Source organism: Gouania willdenowi, chromosome 7, assembly GCF_900634775.1.
Source record: "Gouania willdenowi chromosome 7, fGouWil2.1, whole genome shotgun sequence".
In the NCBI taxonomy this organism is placed as follows: Eukaryota; Metazoa; Chordata; class Actinopteri; order Blenniiformes; family Gobiesocidae; genus Gouania; species Gouania willdenowi.
In genome coordinates this window covers 25,677,845-25,701,622 of record NC_041050.1, presented here as the reverse complement: position 1 = coordinate 25,701,622, position 23,778 = coordinate 25,677,845, and the positions used below count along the sequence as shown (strand labels likewise).

The 23,778-nt window shown below is 42.5% G+C and overlaps 3 protein-coding genes across 3 annotated transcripts in view; 2 read left to right on the top strand and 1 right to left on the bottom strand.

Annotated features, from left to right (window-relative positions):
- Positions 1-46: 46 nt before the first annotated feature.
- ppih (peptidylprolyl isomerase H (cyclophilin H)) lies at positions 47-22,394 on the bottom strand. The gene is made up of 9 exons (XM_028454022.1): positions 22,190-22,394; positions 14,623-14,687; positions 14,108-14,131; positions 12,700-12,744; positions 8,443-8,485; positions 2,800-2,892; positions 1,661-1,748; positions 1,533-1,573; positions 47-315 (listed from the first exon to the last, which is right to left on the bottom strand). The coding sequence occupies exons 1-9, from the start codon at positions 22,253-22,255 to the stop codon at positions 247-249; spliced, it is 534 nt and encodes a 177-aa protein (XP_028309823.1). The 5' UTR covers positions 22,256-22,394; the 3' UTR covers positions 47-246.
- Positions 18,015-23,778, top strand: part of LOC114467597 (putative oxidoreductase YteT) — a 30,050-nt gene continuing 24,286 nt past the window's right edge. The window contains exons 1-2 of the mRNA XM_028454014.1: positions 18,015-18,151; positions 18,371-18,479. Coding sequence (XP_028309815.1) covers positions 18,138-18,151; positions 18,371-18,479 — 123 coding nt within the window. The 5' untranslated portion in view covers positions 18,015-18,137. The remainder of the gene's footprint in view (positions 18,152-18,370; positions 18,480-23,778) is intronic.
- LOC114467599 (uncharacterized) lies at positions 18,846-21,515 on the top strand. Its single transcript, XM_028454020.1, has 2 exons — positions 18,846-18,934; positions 20,061-21,515. The coding sequence occupies exon 2, from the start codon at positions 20,134-20,136 to the stop codon at positions 21,145-21,147; it is 1,014 nt and encodes a 337-aa protein (XP_028309821.1). The 5' UTR covers positions 18,846-18,934; positions 20,061-20,133; the 3' UTR covers positions 21,148-21,515.

Genomic DNA, 23,778 nt, shown 5'->3' with positions numbered 1-23,778 from the left:
ATCTATCGAACAACTTTAAAATTTAAATTAAACACAAACACAAGCCTTGCAAAAAGCATTACAATTTATTTGTTGTAAAAAGACAGAGCAAATACTATAACTTATTTTTGTTTAAAAAAACAAACAAGCATTTTAGAGGAGACTATAACATGAAGAACTACAGAGTTTTGTTTTATTCCAATCCATAACGTCTAAGGTTTTTATTGGAAGTAGAAGCGACACGTTTACTGTAGTCTTTGGGCCGTGTCACATCTCTCCACATTGTGCAATGACAATGGGAAGTTTGGGCTTGTTGTTTGGTCCCGTGGGAACATTCTGCAGAAAAACAGGAGATAAGACTCAGAACACACTCAGAACTCGGCTTTGTTTAAAGCTGCTGGTGAAGATCCTTTCCAATCAAATAAGACATTGTGTAGGTCTCATAGATCAACTAAACAAAGGTAATTTGCTCCAAAAAAAGATATAAAAGGTTGAAATTAATGCTCAAAAATTTGTTTTGATCTCCACTGTAAACACAAATATGAACTTTTGACAATTCCTATTTACTTATTTCTGAACCAAACTCAGCTAGTTTCTCATTACGAGCCTTGACAAGTAAAGCCTGCGTTTGAACAACACAATCCAAGCTAGCGCTGGGTGATAACGATCAAAACTCATATCTAAATATTTTTTCTCAAATTGGCGATATACAATATGAATCTCAATATTTTTAACTCAATAACATTTTACCAGATAGATAATTCTGAGGTAAGTTTGCTGATGAAAAATGCCACAAAGGCACATTTATGAAAATAAACAGCTGCATAATATATGCCACTTTTGGCTTTTTCTCCTGTCAGGGACAGCACGTGTGAGTGAATTCTGTAGTGTGGCTTGTTTAGAGGAAGGTCTAGGTTAGAACGCACTCAGAAATCCATCTAACTGAGCTTTTCATGCTCTTCCAAAAGGGAACGAAATCAGCGACTTCTAAAATGAGTATTTTAATAAAAAATAAGCTATAAAAATATATATCTCACAAATATGGAGAAATTGTAAAGAAGGACACTGTTTGACTGTACTCTATGAATAATATTGAATACTTGTATGATGGGATTTGTACTGTGTGATTGTATAAATAAAAACAAATTTAAAAATATTTAAATTTATTTAGATATAGGCAATATTGTTATTTTCTATATCTATATTTCGTGGGTTTTATGAGCTGGAATCCCAAATTATTTAAAAATAAACAAATAAATACTTGAAATCATATAAATTGTGGGCCCTGAATCTATAATCTATGAAAGTTTAACTTTTTGAATTATGGAAATTAAACAACTTTTCCCTAATATTCTAATTTTTTAGAAAGGGTCTTTACATCTATATATATATATAGATGTGAAGTGATTTATTGTTGCCAGCAGCTTAAACGCTTACTACATTAAGCTGGTATGAATGTGCCCTGACGCTAACCCAATGTGTGCCCTTTCTAATGACAGTTTGCATGTTGTTGAGAACGAGATGGAAGAATAAATGGAGAAGGTCCTTTTTACCTCGATCTTTCTCATGATCAACAAGCCATCGACCAGTTTTCCTGGAACAGTTACCAATAAGATCAATTAGCTGTGGATCAAAAGACACAGAAAAACACCCTGTAAGGGTATTTAGTAAACATACTTACCAAAAACAACATGTTTCCCATCTAACCAGTCACATTTGGTGCAAGTGATGAAGAACTGGCAGCCGTTCGTGCCTGGACCGCTGTTAGCCTGCACGGAACAGGTGTGTTAGTGTCACTTACAGGCCTTTTAGCCTTGAACTTGGAAAAGTTCAAGGCTACAATCTGGCATATTTACATTTTTTTGAATGTTCATTAATATATATTGTCCCTACTTAAATAAAGAAATTAAAGTTAAAGCTGCTCGAGAAAATAATTTTGATATATATATATATATATATATATATATATTTTAGATAGACATGGTGTAGACCAGCGATTCTCAACTGGTGAGTTGGGACCCAAAAGTGGGTCGTGGGCCTGTACCGCGTGGGTCGAGGACAGCTGGTCAAAAATAAAGAAATACTTAATGTCTCATGTTAGACTTGTCTTGTAGACAAAGTGATGACATCTATCTTTTGGCAGGCATGCTGTGAAATGTATGTTGCACTGGAAATCATATAGATCTATTTTTGAAAAACTACATTTGGTTGGTTGAATTATTCAAAAAAAGTGGGTTGTGATTTAATGACTGTGGAAAAATGTGGGTCCCAGCATGAGACCAGTTGAGAACCCCTGGTGTAGACCTCATCAATCAACATTTGTCTCCAGCAGCATTAAAGCTTGGTGCTTGTTTGAATTACACTGCCATTTCTGGCTTTTCACAATAAGAGCCCCACTAATAGAAAAGGCTGGAAATCTTTTTAAAAGTCATCTGTCAATACAGACGTAGCTTACTTCCACCAGGCAAAGTTTCATTTAAATAAACATTTCTTTCTACATGAACTTTGCTATTATTACAGTTGATACAACTACTATTAATTGCATGTTAAATTGTTTCCTTATCCATTAGTTACACAAGTGTGTCAAGTGTAATCATTTGTAACAATGAGACATTATAGTTGTTGGTTCACTGTCATTTCATCTGAGAGGGATGTTAGAATCCCATCCTGTGTCTAAAAGGAAATTAGAAACACTTTTACACTGGGAAATGTAAAAAAAAAAAAAAAATGGTGTTGACAGTCTCGTTGTTCCTACCCAATGAGGATCATTTCATGTTAACAGAAAATGTCAACACATGGACCAAAGGAAAACATTTGTACCATAGAGAGAAGACCTGCGACCGTGTGCTTCAGCTTGAAGTTTTCATCTGCAAACGGGCCCCTGTAGATACTGCAGATACCAGTGCCATCTCCCTACATCAAACACAGGAATCACGGACAATACAGGGAGACACGTGAGAGAGATAAATGCACACAATCACACTTCCTGTAGTTCACTAGTCAACCACTAGAGGGGGTACGTGGATCCCTTTAGGATTGGACTTGTGGGCCAACAATGATGGCCCTGCATGGACTGATATCTGTCATTTATTGCTTGATATTTTCATTCGTGGAAGTGCAAATTAGGCCGCATTATTGTGGAAATTGCACTCTTTTTCCCCTACCAAACTCCGTGGCCAACTTTGAATCAAACTGCTCTTTATTTGTTCGCTGAACAAAAATACTTTTGACGTTCACGATTAAACAATAGCAAATTCCAAATAAGACTATGGGAAGATTTTCATGGATTCATTCAAGAAAATATTTTTACGAATTAGAGATCTTATTAAAAATATAATAAATAAAATCCCTGTGAACTGCCACCTTAACGTGGTGGGGTTGTTTGAGCGCCCGAATGATCCTAGGAGCTATGTTGTCTTGGGCAATATGCCCCTAGTTGGGTCTCCCATGGCAAACAGGTCCTAGGTGATGGGTCAGACTAAGAGCAGTTCAGAAGACCCATATGGAAAAAGTTAAAGCAAGGGCCGTGACGTCGCCCGGTATGGCACAGCCGGGGCCCCACCCTGGAGCCAGGCCTGGGGTTGGGGCTCGAATGCGAGCGCCTGGTGGTCGGGCCTTTGCCTATGGGGCCCGGCCGGGCTTAGCCCGAACGGACAACGTGGGCCCGCCCTCCTGTGGGCCCACTACCCGCAGAGGAATTTATAAGGGTCGGGTGCAGAGAAGACAGGGTGGCGGTCGAGGGGGGGTGCCTCGACGGCCCGGGCCGCGTCCACAGCTTCTGGCTGTTGGAACATGGAACGTCACCTCGCTGCGGGGAAGGAGCTTGAGCTTGTGCGGGAGGTTGAGAGGAACCGGCTAGATATAGTGGGGCTCACCTCCACGCACAGCTTGGGCTCTGGATCCCAACTCCTGGAGAGAGGCTGGACGCTCCACTTCTCTGCCATTGCCCGTGGGGAGACGCGGTGGGCTGGGGTGGGCTTGCTTATTGCCCCCCAGCTCAGCCGCCACGTGTTGGAGTTCACCCTAGTGAACGAGAGGGTCGCGTCCCTACGCCTTCGGGTTGGGGACAGGTCTGTCACCGTTGTCTCGGCTTACGGGCCCAACATCGGTGCAGAGTACCCGGCCTTCTTGGAGTCCCTGGGAAGGGTACTAGACGGTGTTCCGACCGGGGACTCCATTGTTCTACTGGGGGACTTCCACGCCCACGTGGGCTGCGACAGTGAGACCTGGACAGTGAGACCTGGACAGGGGTGATTGGGAAGAACGGTTTTCCCCCAATCTGAACCCGAGTGGTGTTCTGTAATTGGACTTCTGTGCCAGTTACAGTTTGTCCATAATGAACACCATGTTCGAGCACAAGGGTGTCCATAAGTGCATGTGGCACCAGGACACTCTAGGCCGGAGGTCGATGATTGACTTTGTAGTTGTATCATCTGATCTCCGGCCGCGTGTCGGACACTCGTGTGAAGAGAGGGGCTGAGCTGTCAACCGATCACCACCTGGTGGTGAGCTGGATCCGCTGGCAGGGGAGGAAGCCGGTCAGACCTGGCAGGCCCAAACGTGTTGTGAGGGTCTGTTGGGAACGTCTGGTGGATTTCTCTGTCAGTGGGGTCTTCAACTCCCACCTCCCGATAAGCTTCTCCCAGATCCTGAGGGAGGTGGGAGACATGGAGTCCGAGTGGACCATGTTCTCCTCCTCCATTGTCGATGTAGCCATTCGCAGCTGTGGCCGTAAAGTCTCTGGTGCCTGTCGCTGTGGCGCCCAGAAGTAAGGGATGCCGTCAGGCTGAAGAAGGAGGCCTACCTGGCCTTGTTGGCCACGGGCGACCGTGGCTCAGGTGGTAGTGGGTCGTCTTCTGATCGAGAGGTTGGGGGTTCGATCCCAGTACCTGACTATGTGTCGAAGTGTCCTTGGGCAAGACACTGAACCCTAAGTTGCTCCCAGTGGTCGACTAGCGCCTTGCATGGCAGTCCTGTCCCACTGGTGTGAGAATGTGAGAGTGAATGGGTGAATGAGCTGATACAGTATGTAAAAGCGCTTTGAGACTGCTTCAGTGTGGTGATAAAGCGCTATATAAAATCAAGTCCATTTACCATTTAGGACTCCGGAATCAGCTGAGAGGTACCGGCAGGCCAAGCGTGCTGCAGCCCGCGCAGTCGCAAAGGCAAAAACTCAGGTCTGGGAGGAGTTCGGAAAAGCCATAGGGGAGAACTATCGGTCGGCCTCAAACAGATTCTGGCAAACTAGGGGTGGGAATCTTTAGGCACCTCACGATTCGATTCGATTACAATTCAAGGGGCTTTGATTCGATTCTAAATCGATTATTAATGTATTTTGATGCATTTTTTATTCACAAAATATCTGTTGTATTCACTGCGTCCACACACTGTATGAAAATATATATTATATATATATTAATTGTAGTTACTTCATTATCCTTTATTACACTAATGGAAGAAGTATGCAAACTGAAAATGTACAAGTTTTTGAAACAAAGGTAGTAGCAGCCTTCCTTGTAACTTAACTTCAATTGAAAGAAAAAAAAAAATTATGTATGACATTAGCTTCCAGTCATTAGAGATAAAGTGCGCAGTTATAAGACGTCCACGCATCACATGTCACTGCTATCCTACCTGCTTTCTGCAGCAATGCTATGATTTTTGTTTTGGTCTGGTTGTAAAGATTCGGAATGGCCGTATCAGTAACATACCATAGAGAAGGGATGGTATATCTCGGCTCCAAAGTATTCAGCAGCGAACGAAAGCCCTGGTTTTCCACGACCGAGTAAGGATGTAAATCCTTAGCAATCGACTTGTTAATCCACTTTACCTTTTCCGAAGAGGGTGGAAGCTTTGTTGTGACTTGTTCGATTGTTCTCTGGTTAGCAGAGGAACTTTTAGCCACAGCAGCAGCCAACTTTGCCTCCTCCTCCAGGTGAAAACGTGCTATAGGGCTTCTCATGTTTGTTGTGTTCCCAAAATACTTAATTTTAGTGTAACAGAGCTTACATACAGCATTGCTCTTGTCCAGTTCATTTCCACCATGGACATTAAAGAATCATCAGATTTTAAGCTGCACGGGGCTGTTCTTAACTCCCGCACATCCATGTTCCCTTGTTGTGGTGCTCTCTTTAAAGTGTCCGTCTGGAAACATGCTGCACGCCACAGTTCCGCTGCCTTTTTGTTCAGACTTTTAAACGGCCTCTAAAATTTAGATTTTCAATTACTGGAAATTAAAGAATCGATTCAGAATCGTCCACCTCCGAATCTCGATGCATCTAAGAATTGATTTTTTCTCCCACCTCTATGGCAAACCGTTCGACACCTCAGGAGGGGGAAGCAGTGCTTCACCAACACTGTTTACAGTGCACGGGGGAGCTGCTGACCTCAACTGGGGATGTTGTTGGGCGGTGGAAGGAGTACTTCGAGGGTCTCCTCAATCCCACTGCCACGTTTTCCGATGAGGAAGCAGAGGCTGGGGGACACAGAGGCGGACTCGCCCATCACCCGGGCTGAAGTCACCGAGGTGGTTGGAAAGCTCCTCGGGGGCAGGGCTCCGGAGGTGGATGAGATTCGTCCTGAGTACCTTAAGTCTCTGGATGTTGTAGGACTGTCTTGGTTGACACGTCTCTGCAACATTGCGTGGCAGTTGGGGACAGTGCCTCTGGATTGGCAGACCGGGGTGGTGGTCCCTCTCTTTAAGAAGGGGGATCGGAGGGTGTGCTCCAACTACTGATGGATCACACTCCTCAGCCTCCCCGGTAAGGTCTACGCCAGGGTGCTGGAGAGGAGGATCCGGCCGATAGTCGAACCTCGGAGTCAGGAGGAACAATGCGGTTTTCGTCCCCATCGCGGCACACTGGACCAGCTCTATACCCTTCATCAGGTGCTCGAGGGTTTGTGGGAGTTCGCCCAACATGTGCTTTGTGGATCTGGAGAAGGCGTTTGACCGTGTCCCCCGTGGTGCCCTGTGGGGGGTGCTCCGGGAGTATGGGGTCCGGGGCCCTTCGCTAAGGGCTGTCCGTTCCCTGTATGACCGCAGCAGGAGCCTGGTATGCATTGCCGGCAGTAAGTCAGACCTGTTTCCAGTGCATGTTGGCCTCCGCCAGAGCTACCCTTTGTCACCGGTTCTGTTCATTGTTTTTATGGACAGAATTTCTAGGTGCAGCCAGGGACTGGAGGGAGTCCGGTTTGGGAACCTCAGGATCTCATCTCTGCTGTTTGCAGATTATGTTGTTCTGTTGGCTTCCTCAAATCAGGACCTTCAAAGTGCACTGGGGCGGTTTGCAACCGAGTGTGAAGCGGCCGGGATGAGGATCAGCACCTCCAAATCTGAGGCCATGGTTCTCCACCGGAAAAAAGTGGTTTCCCCACTCTGGGTCGGTGGAGAGTCCTTGCCTCAAGTGGAGGAGTTCAAGTATCTCGGGGTCTTGTTCACGAGTGAGGGTAGAATGGAGCATGAGATCGATAGACGGATCGGTGCGGCGTCAGCAGTGATGCGGTCGCTGTATCGGACTGTTGTGGTGAAGAGGGAGCTGAGTCGGGGGGCAAAGGTTTTAATTTACCGATCGATCTACGTTCCTACCCTCACCAATGGTCATGAGATTTGGGTAATGACCAAAAGGACGAGATCGCGGATACAGGCGGCCGAAATAAGTTTCCCTCGCAGAGTGGCTGGGCGCACCCTTCGAGGTAGGGTGAAAAGCTCAGTCACCCTTCATGTCGAAAGGAGCCAGCGGCTCGGGCATCTGTTTCGGATGCCTCGAAATGCCAGATATCATTGTGGTGATTGAGGACACTGTTGATGTGTGATGGGCAAATTTTAAATAAAGTACTTCAGGATGAGCCAACGGTTTAATAAACATTCAATAGAAAACCAGAATTACTGCAGATAATGGCAATAATTGATGAATAATAACAAATTTATCAATAGCCACTAAACTAATGAAGATCCCAGGACATAGCAGGATTGTCTTTAGTCGTCTGCAAAGGACTTATCCGCAAAAAAACGGACAAAATGATAATAATATGGAGAAAGGATCTGAATAGTGAGAATTACACCAATGTCCACAATGTTTGTTTAAAGCATATATTAATCTTAATTTAGAGACCAGTGAATGTATACCTGCAGGGACGCTATCTGTCCATGTAAAACACAGGATTTTACTTTAAGCATAAAGTCCTTATTGTGATTATTAAAGTTCTCACATCATCATGTGGCGAGTGTGTGTGTTTAGGTTGTGATTGTGCATGTGAGCATTAATGCACATGAACAGAAATGTAATTTGCAGGTGTGGGTGTGTTAGCCAGTGATTAGTTTTAAGTATTTAATGATTTAGAATCAACACTTGGCAACACAAGTAAAAGTATTTTACAAAATACTCCGTTTGTGTCCAACTTGGAAGTGCACAAAACAAAACAAAAACTTCCAGCAGTTGATTGAGCACAAATGTAAGTACTTACGTTTACAAAGTCGCCTCCTTGGATCATAAAGTCTTTGATAACTCTGTGAAAAACATAATAAATAAATAAATAAAGCAGCATTGCTGATGTTATTCTGCATCCACTTTTTTTTTCAATCCATTTCATTTTAACCAAGTTTTCCAGACGTGTGTGTCATTGTTCTGCTTTACAGCACATTGTGAAAGAAAACATGTAGAACAGAGAATATGAAAGAAAGTGCATTTAAAGTACATTGTAACGCTAATGAAGATAGCCACTGAAAACAGAGCAGTTTCATATCCCAAAAAAATAAACAATTGTTTAAATGATTCAATTCAGATCTCAACATTATTTTAGGCTGTGTTCACACAGCAGGTCTTAATTTAGATTATTTGTGAATTCTGCTTTTTCTTTTGTGTGCTCATTCATATTACATATTATATGTGACGTCAGTTTAAAGTCCTGAGGTGATGCATGGGGTGTAACAATACACGTATTTGTATTGAACCGTTTTGGTACACGACATTCGGTTCGGGCACAGGGTTGTGCACGGGTGAGTTCCTGGAACGGAACAGAAGTTGCGTGTGTTTACTTCCGCCTGCAGCTACATGTGCAGCCCGTGTACGTCATGGCTAACGCTAGCGAGAAACCAGAGCTGGAGGACCCTCCGCTGTCGCTAAAGTAACTTTTGTTCCATACTGTACCGAAAATGAACCGAACCGTGACCTCAAAACCAAGGTATGCATCGAACCGTGATTTTTGTGTATCGTTACACCCCTACCACGAAGGCATGCCCTGTGTTTAAGGAAGGAAGTAAAACATGGAGGGGTTTGGTCTTGGTGTGAATGTCTGTAACGCGGATTTACAGTGCAGCATTTTATTGAAAAAGAGTATGAACGGAATGTCACTCTGGAGTCCCGCATGTGCAATAGAGTGCACTACGTGCGTACGCAGGCATACACTGTGTTCACAGAAGTAAATATGGAGGAATCTGGCTCCGGCCCGTGTGTGGCACTGATATGTATACTGGTAATATAATAAATATTGATTAATTCTAAGAACTCACTCTGCTTCCACTGTCTACTTTTCACACCGTCCTCCACCAGGGTTTCCTCTCTTCGTCATTTTGATGACGTAAAGGTCAGATAGAATGTGACCTGGCCGTTCAGACAGCAGTTGATTGCAAAATATCATAAAGGGATCAGCTTTATATCCACATATGAAAGTGGCCGGATTTGAAAAAAATCGGAATTGTATACGTCACATGTGGGCAAAAACATCGGAATTGATCTGCAGTGTGAACTCAGCCTAATTTGAACCCTAGAGCACTATTGACGGGTGATATTCACCTTAGCAAACATATTTACATTCTTTTCATGAAGTTGTGTTTGTCAGGGTAGCTTCAGCATCTTTTCTGATGTTTTAGAAGGTGTGGATGTTCCCCTACTTTTTTATACAGGCACGTTTTGGTGATTTTCACCCGGTGATTTTGGTGAGTGTCCCATTATACACAGTACCGTAAGTAAAAGTGGTCCTGAAGTTAATTATTGTTTTTGTTTGTTTTTTACTTTGTTACATTTGCAAGTTGTTTGTATGTTAAAAATTGCAAATCTCTCTATAAAAGCAAGGAACGTCCGTCTGTGCGTGCGTGTGTGTGGCACATATCTCCCTGAAGCAGTGTCTGTTTGACATGAAACTTTTTGAACAGCTTGCGCATGGCCCCATGGTGTGCATTCATTATTTTGGACTTATTTGGTTGTTACGTTTCAAAACGTTTATTTTCATTTTATTTTGGCGGGTTAGACGCATAGACTGGTTAGACCGGACGGGATATGAGAGGGTGAGGGGTGCCTGCAGTCGCGGAGGAGTCGGAACCTCAACAAGGTAATACATTTTAGCCTGTATCTCACTCATAACTTTCATCTTCACCTCTCCTGCGCGTGTAGCGCTACAGAAAGAGAGACAGATACAAATGAGTAAAGAAAACAAACACGTTTATCACACGCATGTCCCATAGAACTAAACCAGGGAAATTGCACACGCTATTTTACTTTGCACCCGCAAATAAACCCCTTCATAATTGAGGTGTACCAACTCTGTATGTACACCTCTTTATACATCCAACCTTCAAACACATACTCATTTGGCAATAATTGACAACTCTACTTAAGCTCCCACTATATGAATACATGCTTCCGACGGGCACTGTACTAGTAAAATAAAATGGTCCTAAAATTTCCATGCCATCTTCATTTAGACCAGTAGTTGTAAATAAATATCACAAAGTGGTGATTTCCAAGGAAAGTGATAATTTTTACCCAACCAAAAATGCCATTTTTTGTCCCTCCCTCCTGCAGCTGTTCATATCTCTAGGAGATTGGGCCTTCACCAGGGGAATATGAAATGCTCAACAAATGGGTTTCATTTTTTTTTCTAAGAATTTTTCATCTTACATTCCTAATTTTTCAGTAATTTTGGTTAATATGTCCAGCCATGGAGTTTTTTTTATTTTGTTAGGTATTGCAGTTAAAAATTATAAGACAACTTTAGACGACAATTTTAATTTGCCATATTTTGTATATAATTACTTTTTATTGAGTATATCATATCGGGTGAAAATCACCCGGCGATGGTGATTGATTAATAGTGTTACTTATTTTTAGCGATAGTGTTCTAAAGTTTAAGGTGCGCTCACACCGAACGCGACTGGTAACTAGATTACATTCAAAATCAATGTAAATGACGCAACATCAAGCAACCTCCCTTTAAGCGATGCGACGCGTGATTCCGACGACTTTGTTGTGACGTCAAGCGACCCCCCTCATCCTTTAGTAACTCCCTAAGATGATCATTCAAACCATAATTAAAAAGAATCGAGCCAGGATTAAATAACGTAAAAGTCAGATAAATGCGTCCTTTCTTCAAACTGCCTTTAACAGAGCGGATACAGGTCGCAAACGAGCATTTACCAATCTGAAAGTAGCCGTAGAAGGATTTTATTAGTTTTTTTTTTCTTTTGAAATATTACTATATTTTTTAATCTTTTAGAAAAAAATAGTTTTAACACCCTTGAAGAAACTAAATAAATACTAATAAATTAAAAACCCATATATAAACAAAAATGTATGTCAAAAATTAAGTAAGATACATTTAAAAGGTAGATATAAGTTGTAGTGACATGGATTATTCTGACTGCTCCTTTTGAATTAGTTATGTTATAAAGATGTATGAGAACAGCATTAATGTCACCAAATGTCCCCTCAGGGACTAATGGTTTACTGAATCTGAATTTATTGTTTAAGTTTTGATCAACTTAATTTCATCTTGATGACATCATTCCAGACCGCAACAATTACACAAAAATAAATGGACACAAGGATGCATCAGTTATTTCATGCAGAAGTTACAATTAACTTACGATGTTTCAGACTGTTCTGTTATTTTGGTCTCGTCCAAAATAACAGAACAACTTTTTCCCACAGATCTTCTGTAGCTCTGATGAGATGTTGTTCAAAGCAGGTGAAGCTGATTAAAGCTGATCATGCGCTACACGAGAAATGGACGGAGCTTTAGAGGCACAGCAAAGTTAAACGGGCACTGGTCGGCTCTGTATTTAGGAGTCAGTGATGATTTACATAGTTTTTTGGCAGTTTAGATGATGTTTGTGGTTTAGTCAATGTTTAATGCAACCAGGACAAGAGGGGGGAGGGCGGTGCACCTAATGAGCGCTCCCCGGAAACATTTCCCCATAAAAAAATGTTCCTTGCCTCACTGTGACGGCGTTTCATACCGATTCTGTCCATTTTTGCATTTAACTGTTTTCATTGGTTGATTCCGTCTGCGATTACGTTACCGCAGATTTTATAGGTTCCTCTTTAAAATAAGGATTTCCGTCAGTTTTGATGTGGGAAATTACCAGTTCTATTACTTCCATTACTTCTGGTTTACTTCATCTTTTAATCGTTAAACTACTTTTTGAATGCAAGTCTTTTTGGGTGTGAAAAAAAAAAAAAAGAACATTTCTAATAATAGTAGTCAAACACCCAGGAGAGTTTATTCTGGGTACTTGTGATAGCTTTGACTCTGAAAAGTAAGCGTTACTTAACGGTCTTTGATTGTAGTTTTCAGTTGATTGTGTTCATGACTACGGACAGAGTGGTTTCACACAAACAGTGTGGGTTTTGTTAGTAAATCCTGCCTGAGAGCTGGCAGATATAAAATACCCAACAGGTATAATGTTAATTAAATGGAACTCATCCAACAGTGAGTGTAAACCACCTGTGGAACATGCAGCCTTTGAAACCAATCGGAACACCGTCTTTCCTGTTGGAACGGAAGGAGAACTTAATTAGGACACATCACAGCAAGTTAATCCTTTAAACTTTAAATAAATATGAAATGTAAATTTTAAAGCACAGATTACAACAATAAAGCAAACAAATCTGTGGCTTTACCTCTTCAACATTAGGGATGGGTGTACTACTATACTACTACTCTTATGGATCCGGTACTTTAGATACCTTACTTTTTTTTAAATCAATGGAAAAACACAAAATAATAAAAAACTAAAACAAATAATGAACATCAATCTGTTAATTTTTGAACATTTTAACAATAAGGCACACAAAATAAATGAAAAATACAAAATAAACAGTTCTAAATAAAACACTATAAATGTAAAATAGTAAAAAAAAAAATAAATAACTTTTTTCTATTAACAAAACACTAAACCAAGTGACTAAACAATACAAATATTCAAATCAAGCATATCAAACAACTTAATGAAAAATTGTGCAAACTTAGAATTAGTGAGCTGTGCCTTTGATGGCTGCTGCTGCACTGGCTCGTGACAACAAGTGTGGGGAAACCTAGCCTTCGACTGACCCAGCGGTCCATAAAGCAATGAGTTTTTCTGCCAGCACTTGTCACCACTGGAGCAGACGGAGGCGGCTTGACAGACAGCAGAAGCATGGCTGCCACAGAGGACTGTCGGCTAGGCTAAAGGCTATGCCGTGAAGAACCCCGCACGGCTCGCACACACACAACTTATCTGCTTCTGCTGCTCTGGTTCTGCAGTGGCACACGTTTCTGACTCAAAATCACAATAGCCGCTTAAATAGCCGTGTTTTACTGTATTGTGCAGTTTTTTGGCTGAAAACAATAATACATGTGTAGATGGCATCTCCAGACATGCCTACTCATGAAGCGAGGCGAAGAGGTGAGCATTGTCTACAGTAGCCCCTCCCATCAGTCAGCTCCGCATGTGGGTTAGGAGGACTGACGGGCAGCACGGCAGTATCAATGCTTGTCTGAGGCTTGACGATCAACGCAACCTTAAAAATATCGGTAACAGGGCCGATAAGGATGTAGCTTGTCGGCCCAAAAAAAAAAATCGTAGCCTTTGACGATTACAAAATTGTGTTTTATGACATTGCGAGAATATCGCAAATGCTATTAATCGTTCAGCCTCACTAAACACAGACTAAACTCATACAAAGTAGATCCAAAACAAAGGCCATTGCAATACATACTATTTGCACGTGCCTGATTCTCATTGTTTTGACAGTTGGCAGGTAGAATGCGAATCCATTTTTAATAAGCACACATACAATGGCTCAAATATTTCACAGGAGTGTGCGTGTCCTTAATAAGTAGGTGAGCCACAGCTCAACAATAACAGGCTTACTTGAACTCGCCGGTGCAGAACTGCCTGTAATAGATGAGGTAAAAAATATGATTAACACCTTCACACATGCAAACAATATCATGGCAACACTTCAAAACAATCAAACTCAACTAACGCTTGACTTTCTGTAGCTAATGATTATACACAAGACCACTACAACTGATTAATCATGACAATCACTAGGATCAAAATGTAAGTATTAAAACGTATATGTTCAGAATTTAAGTAATGAAAATATGTCACACATTACAATTGTAAAAAAAAAAATCTCAAAATGAAAAACAAGTTGAAGGCAAAGACAATAAGCAGTTTGAATATCAACAAGTAGAACAGACAGAAGTGACAATAAATAATAAACAATGTTTTTTTTGAAAAGAAAATAGTTTTCAGCGGGGGGGTTTTACACCATGTACGTGTTCTTGTGGCTTTAGTAATGCACGCAATTCAAAGTGCGTGTAAGAAGGTAAATGTTAGTCACAGGATGATGGCCTAAAATCAGCTGTTATGTTCCTCACCGAAAGTTCTCCGCTGTCTTTGGAACCACATCCGCAAACAGCTCAATCTTCATTCGTCCTACATCCTATGAGAAAGAAGTGATAATAATAACCAAGATGACATCACACTACAGAAAAATATCATAATCTTGGGAATTCATCTAAAACAAGAGCACTCAGAGAAACCAGTGCTAAGTCTCCGCTTTTCCAGATATTGTCAGTTATCAGCAGGGCTTCAAATTTTTTTTTTTTTTTTTTTTTACCTTGTCTGCACATGCTGTCGAAGGTTAACACTACAAGAAGTGCAATCTTTTAACAGCAATGCATATTTTATTATTGCAATTAAATAAATTTATTTATTTCATTGCATAATTGTGACCATCACCAGCCCTCCCTAGGGAAGGGTAAGAAATACTTTATTAAAGGGAGGATGTAAAAGAGAGAGGGCAGTGTTACACCAAAGTGAGGGGTTGGAGGGGGATGGGGAAGTTAACAGGGAAGAGGGATACAAGATAGGATATAGAATGGGTGGGGAATAGTTGTTAGGTTTTAAGTGATGCGATGTGAAATTGTGGTTGTGTATATTGTGCTTATTGTTGTGTTGTCAAGCCAGTTTGGTGACCAGTGTGCGGTTTAGGAATAATGGTGGTGGCTGTGAACAGAGGAAGAGGTGAGTGGAAATTCCATAAAACAGGTATTTGGGAACAACGTGTCTAAGGTTGAGCCCAGTATGAGTGTTATCCCACAGCCCAAGGCCAGTGCATCCATGACAAATGTATTTCCAAGAACCGCCACTGCAAAACCCAAGAGCCGCCCCCGGGCCCGAAGAAGCAGTCAGGCCAGCAGCAAGAGCAGGCAGCCTAAGGGCCCCCGGCGACCACCCCACGGCCAAGCAGCCCCCCGAACGCCCCCAAGATCCCAAGCCGAGAGGCAGCCATCGCCCCCCCCATACACACCCGAGAAAGCCCCAAGGAGCCAAGGACCCAGCGCACCACGCCACCGATCCCACCCCCAACCCCCAGACCCCCCACTCCCCCACCCCACCCCCGCGCCCAACCCCCCGAGGGGAGGGCCCAGAGAACTCCCTGCCCGAGGCCCCAGCGGAGGAGCCGAAGCCCACGCCCAGCAGACGACCAGAGCCGCGCCGAACAGGCAGCCAGCGGGCACCCGCCGGCGAGCCCAGAGCCAGCAGGGGCCCGACCCCAGGCCGGAAGGACCCGGAACGGATGCAGCACCAGGAGCAGCCCGCCCAGGGAGGACGACCACACCCCAAGCCGCATAAGGCACCAGGGGGCTTCAAATTAACACCCGCCAACCCGCTAATTGTGGCGGGAAACATTGTAGCGTTACTAGCCATTTTGGCTGGTGAAGAATGAAACAAATACCACTGAGTCTGTTTAAATCGGCAGGCTGCAGAAACGATGCAACAAGTCATTGTTGCCAGTTTGGGCTGTTTTCTGCGTATAAAACGTAATGTATATCGGGCAACCCTGCTGGTTGTACTAATCCTACATTTCCCATGAACACTATGTTGTGACGTGTCATACAACAATTGGCTACATGCTTACGTTAGCGTGATTGTTATGGTTTGGTATCGGAGAAGACAAACAGGATGGTGTTGAAAAACCTGAACTGCAAAAAAAGAAGGCTGCTGCTGACACAGGGGAAAATGAAGATGAAAGAGGATCTGAAAAGAAGAAGAAATAGAGGAGTTTTATTACTAAATGGATGTGAGGTCGTGAGTGGCTGGTGTTCGACCATTTGTTCACCTTTAAAATGTGCACTATACAGTTTGTGGGGAGTGGGATTTGTTTACATTTCAAGAGCATGCATGTTAGTAAAACATTTTTTCCTCTATAGTACATGTAATTCTTTTTTTTTTTTTTCTTCACTTGTCTGCACATGCTGTCAAAGGACAGGAAGTGCAATCATTATGAGACAGCAATGCATATTTTGTTATTGCAATAAAATACATTGATTTATTTTATTGCTTAATTGTGACCATCATCAGCCCTCCCTAAGGAAGGGTAAGAAATCTTTTATTATAGGGAGGATATCAAAAGGGAGAGCAGTGTTACACCTAAGTGGAGGGGGAGGGGGAAGGGGAGGGGAAAGGGAGCAGGGAGGAGAGACTCAAGGCAGGAAATAGAAAAGGTGGGGAAGAATAGACTGTTTTGCAGTGAGGGTGAGATGTGAGGTTGTAGAATATATTGTGCTTATTATGTTGTGTAATCCAGCCAGTATAGTGACAAGTGTGAAGCTTAGCTATAATGGTGGTGGCTGTGAACAGGGGGGAATGAGTGAATGGTAGTACCTAAAGCAGGTATTTGGGATTAACGTGTCTAAGGTTAAGCCCAGTATGAGTTTTATCCCACATCCCAAGGCGTGCCAGTGCATCGTATACCAGTATATGGGCAAAAAAAAAAAAACGCTACTGCAAGCCCAGGAACTGCCCTGGGCCCGTAGATGCAGCCAGGCCAGCAGAAAGAGCGGAGGCCAGGGAGCCCCAGGCAACCCCCCCGCGGCCGAGCAACCCCCCAGATGCCCCCAAGATCCCAGGCCGAGAGGCAGCCACTGCCCTCCACACACACATCCGAGGAAGCCCCAAGCAGCCGAGCACCCAGCGCATCCCCCCACCGACCCCAACCCCCAACCCCAAGGCCCCCCGCCAGCATCCAGCCCCCCCACCCACCCACACCCAACCCCCCGAGGGAAGGGCCCAGAGAGCCCCCCGCCCGAGACCCCAGCAGAGGAGCCAAGGCCCCCGCCCAACAGACAGCCAGAGCCGCCCGGAACGGGCAGGCGCCCGCCGGTGGGCCCAGAGCCAGGCCCGGAACGGAAGCAGCACCGAGAGCAGCTCCCCCAGGGACGACAACCACGCCCATAGTCGCCGAGGGCACCAAGGGGATGCTGAAAGCCGCCCTGCCGGCCCCCAGGCACACCGACCAGGCACCCCAGAGCGCGCCAGATCGCCTTTCCTTGATGCCGCCCGCGCGATGCGCCCCAGACCCCCCCCCCACCAAAGGGCCCAGCCACACCGCAGAGCCCGGCTTCACAAGTTTTGAGCTCCTGTGGACTTCTCTTTTGAAGAAACATACTTTTTGACTGTTCCTTATTTGGTGATTACATTTCAAAACGTTTATTCAATGCGGGTTACACCAGACAAAGACTGTCTGTGCAGCCGCACCCACACTGATATACTAGCAAAGCTCTCAAGTCTCACGCATGGGGCGTGAGAGACACGCATTTCAACCTGATGTGAGTCACTGAGTGCGTGCATGTGAGCCCACGAAGAAGTACAGCACGCACACGCACAGTCAATGAACATAGAGTTACAATGTATTAATGAAGGAATATAAATGGTTGTACAGATTACGAGGCCCTATGAACGCAGCAGACGGATCTCCAGCTCAGTGTAAACAGCTGATGGTGAGTTCACTGCCCTGTGATTCATGCATTAAACACCAACCGTCTCAGGTGAGGCTTTGGTGAGTTTCCGTGTTTGATGAAGATCTGACAGACGGCTGTGGCAGTTAATGAGACTGAACTGGTACAAACAGCTGAGTTATATACGAACTCGTACCAAGAACAAAGACTCATCTTAAAACATGTCTATTGACTTTTATCAGTGATAGTGATTTATAAAACGTGTAGAACAGTCAGTCTATATAGCTAAAGTGCATTTGTAGATTAGAAAAGGTTAAAGTAAGTCAAACAAAGAAGGACTGGGGTCTTCTGTGGTGTGTTTACGAGTTTCTTTGTGTTGAAGTTCACAGTTGGACAACATGCCTTCACTGGTCCATGTGATCGTGGTTGGAGCTGGATCCAGAGGAGAGAACTACTCCATGTTTGCATCTGTTCATCCTGATCGCATGAAGGTTTAGACATGTTTACACTGAAGCCCGTTGAAGAAATATATATACATTTAAAAATGTATTAAAGTGACAATCATACTCATGAACATTTAAGTAAATATGTGAGATTGTTGCCTCCAGTTGATTTTCATCTCTGGTAGAGCTTGACCCATATGGCATTCATAACACTTGAGTATGTACACCTTCTTTGGACATCCAACCTTCAAACACATGCTAATTTGGCCATAATTAACAAATCCACTTAAGCTCCCACATGAATACATACTTCTGACAGGCATTGTACTAGCCTGACTAATGGCGCCAAGGGTAAAGCCATCTCACAAGCTTGATAAAAACACTGCTTGAACTGAAACCAGTCAGATTGGTGCAGCGCAGGGGGAGACATTGAACCTGATATTCCACAGGACAGCTCTGCATCAGATTTACCCCATGGGATTTAACTAACAGCAAACTGAAAGGTACAGACTGAAACTAACTTTTCTTGTTGCATTACTTTACATTACAAATATTCTGCAGAGATAAAAATAGGAATGACTGAAAAAAACTCAATGATATCAACCAAACAAGAACCTGAAATCTTAATGCTCAATCTGTAAATTCTAAGAATAAGTGCAATTTATTCTCATGGTAAAATACAAAATAAAAAAAATTACCTTACATGCTTTATTTAGTATAGAGTCATTTTTTTTTATCTGGTACAAAATGGTTTTGAAATACAGATAACAGAGAGGTTATTCTAAATATTATTTCAAAGACATAGTAGGAGTAAAGTTTAGCACTGGCCAACTGTCAATCGTGTCATAATACACACTAATTAAAATGAGACTATTTATTCAACTAGTACAGTGTCTGTTGGAAGTACAGTGCCTTGCGAAAGCTTTCGGCCCCCTTGAACTTTTCGACCTTTTGCCACATTTCAGGCTTCAAACATAAAGATATAAAACTGTAATTTTTTGTGAAGAATCAACAAGTGGGACACAATCATATAAACAGGTTCACAATATAACAATTTTTTCTGTTTCCACTGTATACAGGATTTGAGTTTGTTTTATTTAGTTTCACATCTACCGGGGCTGCAGCTTTTTGTTTTTTAGACTGCTGCCAACTTGTTTGTAATGTTATTTCAGCAAGTTTGACTTTTACAGTTACAGTTGGGGACCTTTGTAATTGAATACCCTAGTTACATTACAGCAACCAAATAACAGTGTATCAACTAAGTGAATGAATAAAAATAGCCTGTGTAAAGGCTTTTTCAAATTAAAAAATTCTCCCGTGAAATCTGTGACCTGTTTATCTGCACAACTCAAAGAATCGGAATCGAGAATCGTTTAGAACAGGAATCGAAATTGAGAATCAGAATCGGAATTGTTAAAATCCAAACGATGCCCAACCTTACCAGGGAGCAGTTAGGGTCAAGGGACTTGCTCAACATCCCACAGTGATAGCCAAGGTAAGATTAGAAACCAGCGACCCTCCGATTACAAGCTCCCTTCTTTAACCACTAGGCCATCACTGCCGTTTATTTTCACATGAATGGGTGCACTAGTACTCACCCTTGTCTATTCCTATTATGCTTTTCCGCAGAACCTCCTGAAGCACTTTGACAATCATTGAAATTTGTCCAGAATATCAGAGGGCCTCAAAAAACATCACCACAATGCTGGTAAACATGAAGCAGAAAGATGAAAATAGTGATCTCACCGACCACACAGTCCAGATCCTCCTCCTCATGAAGGCGGCTGTGGACACCCTCACTTTCCAAGTGTTTTGCCAAAAATGGAGGAGCTCGTTCTTGGGCCTATGCAGCATGTCTATAGTGTTGTTTGATTGGATGATAATGGGGCTTCTATTGACCACGTGGCTCGTACAAGATGACTGGAGCTTTGAGTCACCATGCTTCCCCTTCGCATTTTTGTCGATGACATGCAGAGCTCTGGCACTGCCCATGATATTTTTTGGCTTATTAGACCACTGGTTCAATGACTTTGGCATCGAAAACAAAATATCATCATCCAGGTTTCAAAAGAATGTGACCTTGGCATTGCTGGTGTGGCTCATTGCCCTTTTCCACTCTTTAAGAACATGGCGAAGCATGATGATAAAGGTGCAGTTTGAACCCGGGACAGTCTTTTTTGTGTGTGAAGAGGAAGATTTAATGCTGATGGCCTACACATTTTGGTGGCTTTTCAGTGTAGCACTTCTAACAATTTTGTTCTTTTGGTTCAAAATCCCCCAGGGGTTAAGGAAAATCAACGAAACTTTGAATCGCAAAAGAAAGCAAACAAGACAAGTGACTGACAACAGTAAGGAGAACACCCTGGACGATAGCAACGCAACCCAACCGCCTCTCTGGTACACCCTGACTCTGGATTTTGCCATAGTCTGTATATCTTGTCTCAACTTGTTAGTGGCATACATGCTGCTGGGCAAAAATACACCAGCCTTCATCATTATGAACCTGCACTTGGTGGAGTGCATCAGCGACGCACTGGCAAACGTGGTGTTCTGGATAAAGCACAACATATGTGGGTCACAGAACCAGCCACCAGAGAATGTTTTCTCGTGGCAGATTTACTGGCATTTGAGCAGAGGCACAAATCAGCAGCAACCAGTGGAAGTGCTTGTGGTTAATCCAACCTCAGAGAAGAACGTTGATTTATTGTATGTTTAAGAAACCGGTAGTCAACCGATGTTTATTCTGTCATTTATAATCAGACACTAATAAGGGAAACTTTACCATCTAGTCATTATTTGGGGTTGCAAAGGGGCAGAAAATTCCAAGTAAATTTTCATGGGAACTTAAGATCGAGAATTTTAGAGATGTTCAAAAAATATAAACTTTTCATGAGAATTATTCAGGAAAGAAACTGGACTGTTACGCAAGATTATTCATTAGCTAATAAAGCCTACAAACCTCTAAACAACAAAGCTTTAGATTCCGCAAACAACCGTAATATGCAAATCAGCTGTTAAACATCTTATTACAGATGAAATAATTTTAAAAAGTGCCAAGGTGGAGGTGTCACTCCTGCTTTATAAACTGCTCAACTTGTTGATTACCCAGCAGGGGCGAGAATTTCCAGTAAATTTCTTCAGCGTTTTTTTTTTACTGGGCTTTATTTACCGGTGATTAGTTCCTATCTCTCTTCTGCTCTGTGGTCCAATCTAAAACTGTATGTTATTGTCCAGCTGCTGCTTCAAAACTACAATAAAAATAAAGTTGAAATCAGTTCTCATGTTTGTTCTTCCGTGTTAAAGCCGACAATAAAAGGTTTGATGTGTATTTTTCATGATAGACGTTCACCGCCTATCCATTTGAATAAAACCTAGAAAACCTGTTTTCCATGTAAACCTCAATTTGGAATTACTATTTCCATGTCAGCACAAAGCAGAACGCTTGAATTCAGAATGATTTAATTTGGAATAACAAAAAAATCATGTAACCGTGGCCAGCGACAGATATGACAGGAGCATCTTACCTTACTGCGCATGCGCGCCCAGAATACTGTGCGGGGTTATTTCGTTCAGCGGCAAATTGTCGAATGTATTACAATTGTTACATTTCCTTAAAAAAACAAAACCCCCGTAAATGATTGTTATATATGTCAGTTTTATAAGGGACTAATTAAGATACCATTACTCACTACAGGGAAAGAATAGCGGGCTCAATAGCGGCTACAAACGCTAACGATAAATGAACACTCAGCTCTTACCTGTCCACCTATTGTGACGTCAAAGAAGACGATGGGGTTGTTGGGGTTTGACGGTTGAACCGTCATCCTGTTATTATTTATATGATTATTGGTGGGAATCGCTGTTACGACGATAACACATGTGTTACTTTCACATGCAGCCAACCCGCTACGTTTTTTGCATCTACGGTGGCTCTCACGGGACAAGATACGGCGAACAGACAGGGACAAAAAGGAGGTCTTCCTCACAGCGCGAAGTAAAGACAAGACTGCCTTCTAGCGGTGTTTAACAATTACTATCTGGTGATTTTTTATGCCTGTATATTACTCGAATACACACACACAAGTCTGTGTCGAATTTTTGTTGTTGCTTTGTTCAAAACGCTTTTATTTGTTATATATTAACATTTAAAATTAAAATATAATATTGTTACCGTATATTACATTTTAATAAACTACTTTATCTGGGAAATGTTCACGGAATTTTGTTTCTCAAAGCGACCAGACGACTGCTGCTTTAGCATTTCCATTCACATGAGACAAACTTACCTTTTATTCAACCAGCAGAGAACGTCTGTGAACAGTATACATCAAACAATACTCTTTATTCACTGTCATGTATATCCTGTCTTGCTGTCAAAAAACGTTCTGTAACGTGTTTCCTCATGTTTGTTCCTACAGAGAAAAACTAAGTAAAAAAAAAACAAAAAAAAGAACTGTATGGTAAAGTGATAAACATATAGCAATACAATAAACAAACGCCAAACAAAACGAGGTATTCTATAAATATATATTTTATTGGCTATTATACATAAACTAATTCAGTTAACATTCCTTCTACAGATTATCATGTAACTTATTTAAATAAACGAATATTACCACCACCAAGGTAATATTTTCACCAGTGTTTCTCTGATAGCAGGATTACGTCAAAAGCACGCAACAAATTGAGAAAACTAACCAAAATTACACCTCAGGCCATGAAAGATTCCATAAAATTTTGGAGGGGATCCAGATCAATATAGTCATTCTACATCAGTTTGAAAAATCATTAGTTAAATATCAGAATTCATATCACAGTTCAGAATTGACCAATCTTTATGAAATTCGACTTCGTAATGTCGTGTTGGTTCCTCAATTACCGCCCAGAATTTAATCTGGATCAGATCTGGATCGCAAGTATCATTGGGATTTTTTTTTAACAAATGTGGGTGTTCATACATTTGGACCCGCTGTATTGTTATTAATGGGGACAAACATTTCCTCCAAGCCTTTAAAGTGCATTTATTAATGATCTACATGAAGTTATAAAAGTGTATTAAGGCTGATGGAAAACCATGAAAACTCAAACAGCAGCCCATCCATCCATCCATCTTCTTCCGCTTAGCCGTTTCCGGGTCACGGGGGCAGCATCCTCAGTAGAGCCCCAGACTTCCCTCTCACCGGCCACTTCCTCCAGCTCTTCCGGGGGGACCCCGAGACGTTCCCAGGCCAGCCGAGAGACATAGTCTCTCCAGCGTGTCCTGGGTCTTCCCCGGGGCCTCCTTCCGGAGGGACGTGACCTGAACGCCTCACTAGGGAGGAGTCCAGGGGGCATCCTAATTAGGTGC

What these genes read in the sequence shown, in the direction of transcription:
- LOC114467599 (XM_028454020.1), top strand. Translation starts at nt 20,134, where the DNA reads ATGCTGGTAAACATGAAGCAGAAAGATGAAAATAGTGATCTCACCGAC.
- ppih (XM_028454022.1), bottom strand. Translation starts at nt 22,255, where the DNA reads ATGACGGTTCAACCGTCAAACCCCAACAACCCCATCGTCTTCTTTGAC. An exon ending in TGGGAAACATGTTGTTTTTG is followed by an intron (nt 1,574 to 1,660) that starts GTAAGTATGTTT and finishes TAACTGTTCCAG; the next exon opens with GAAAACTGGTCGATGGCTTG. An exon ending in TGATCATGAGAAAGATCGAG is followed by an intron (nt 316 to 1,532) that starts GTAAAAAGGACC and finishes GTTTTTCTGCAG; the next exon opens with AATGTTCCCACGGGACCAAA.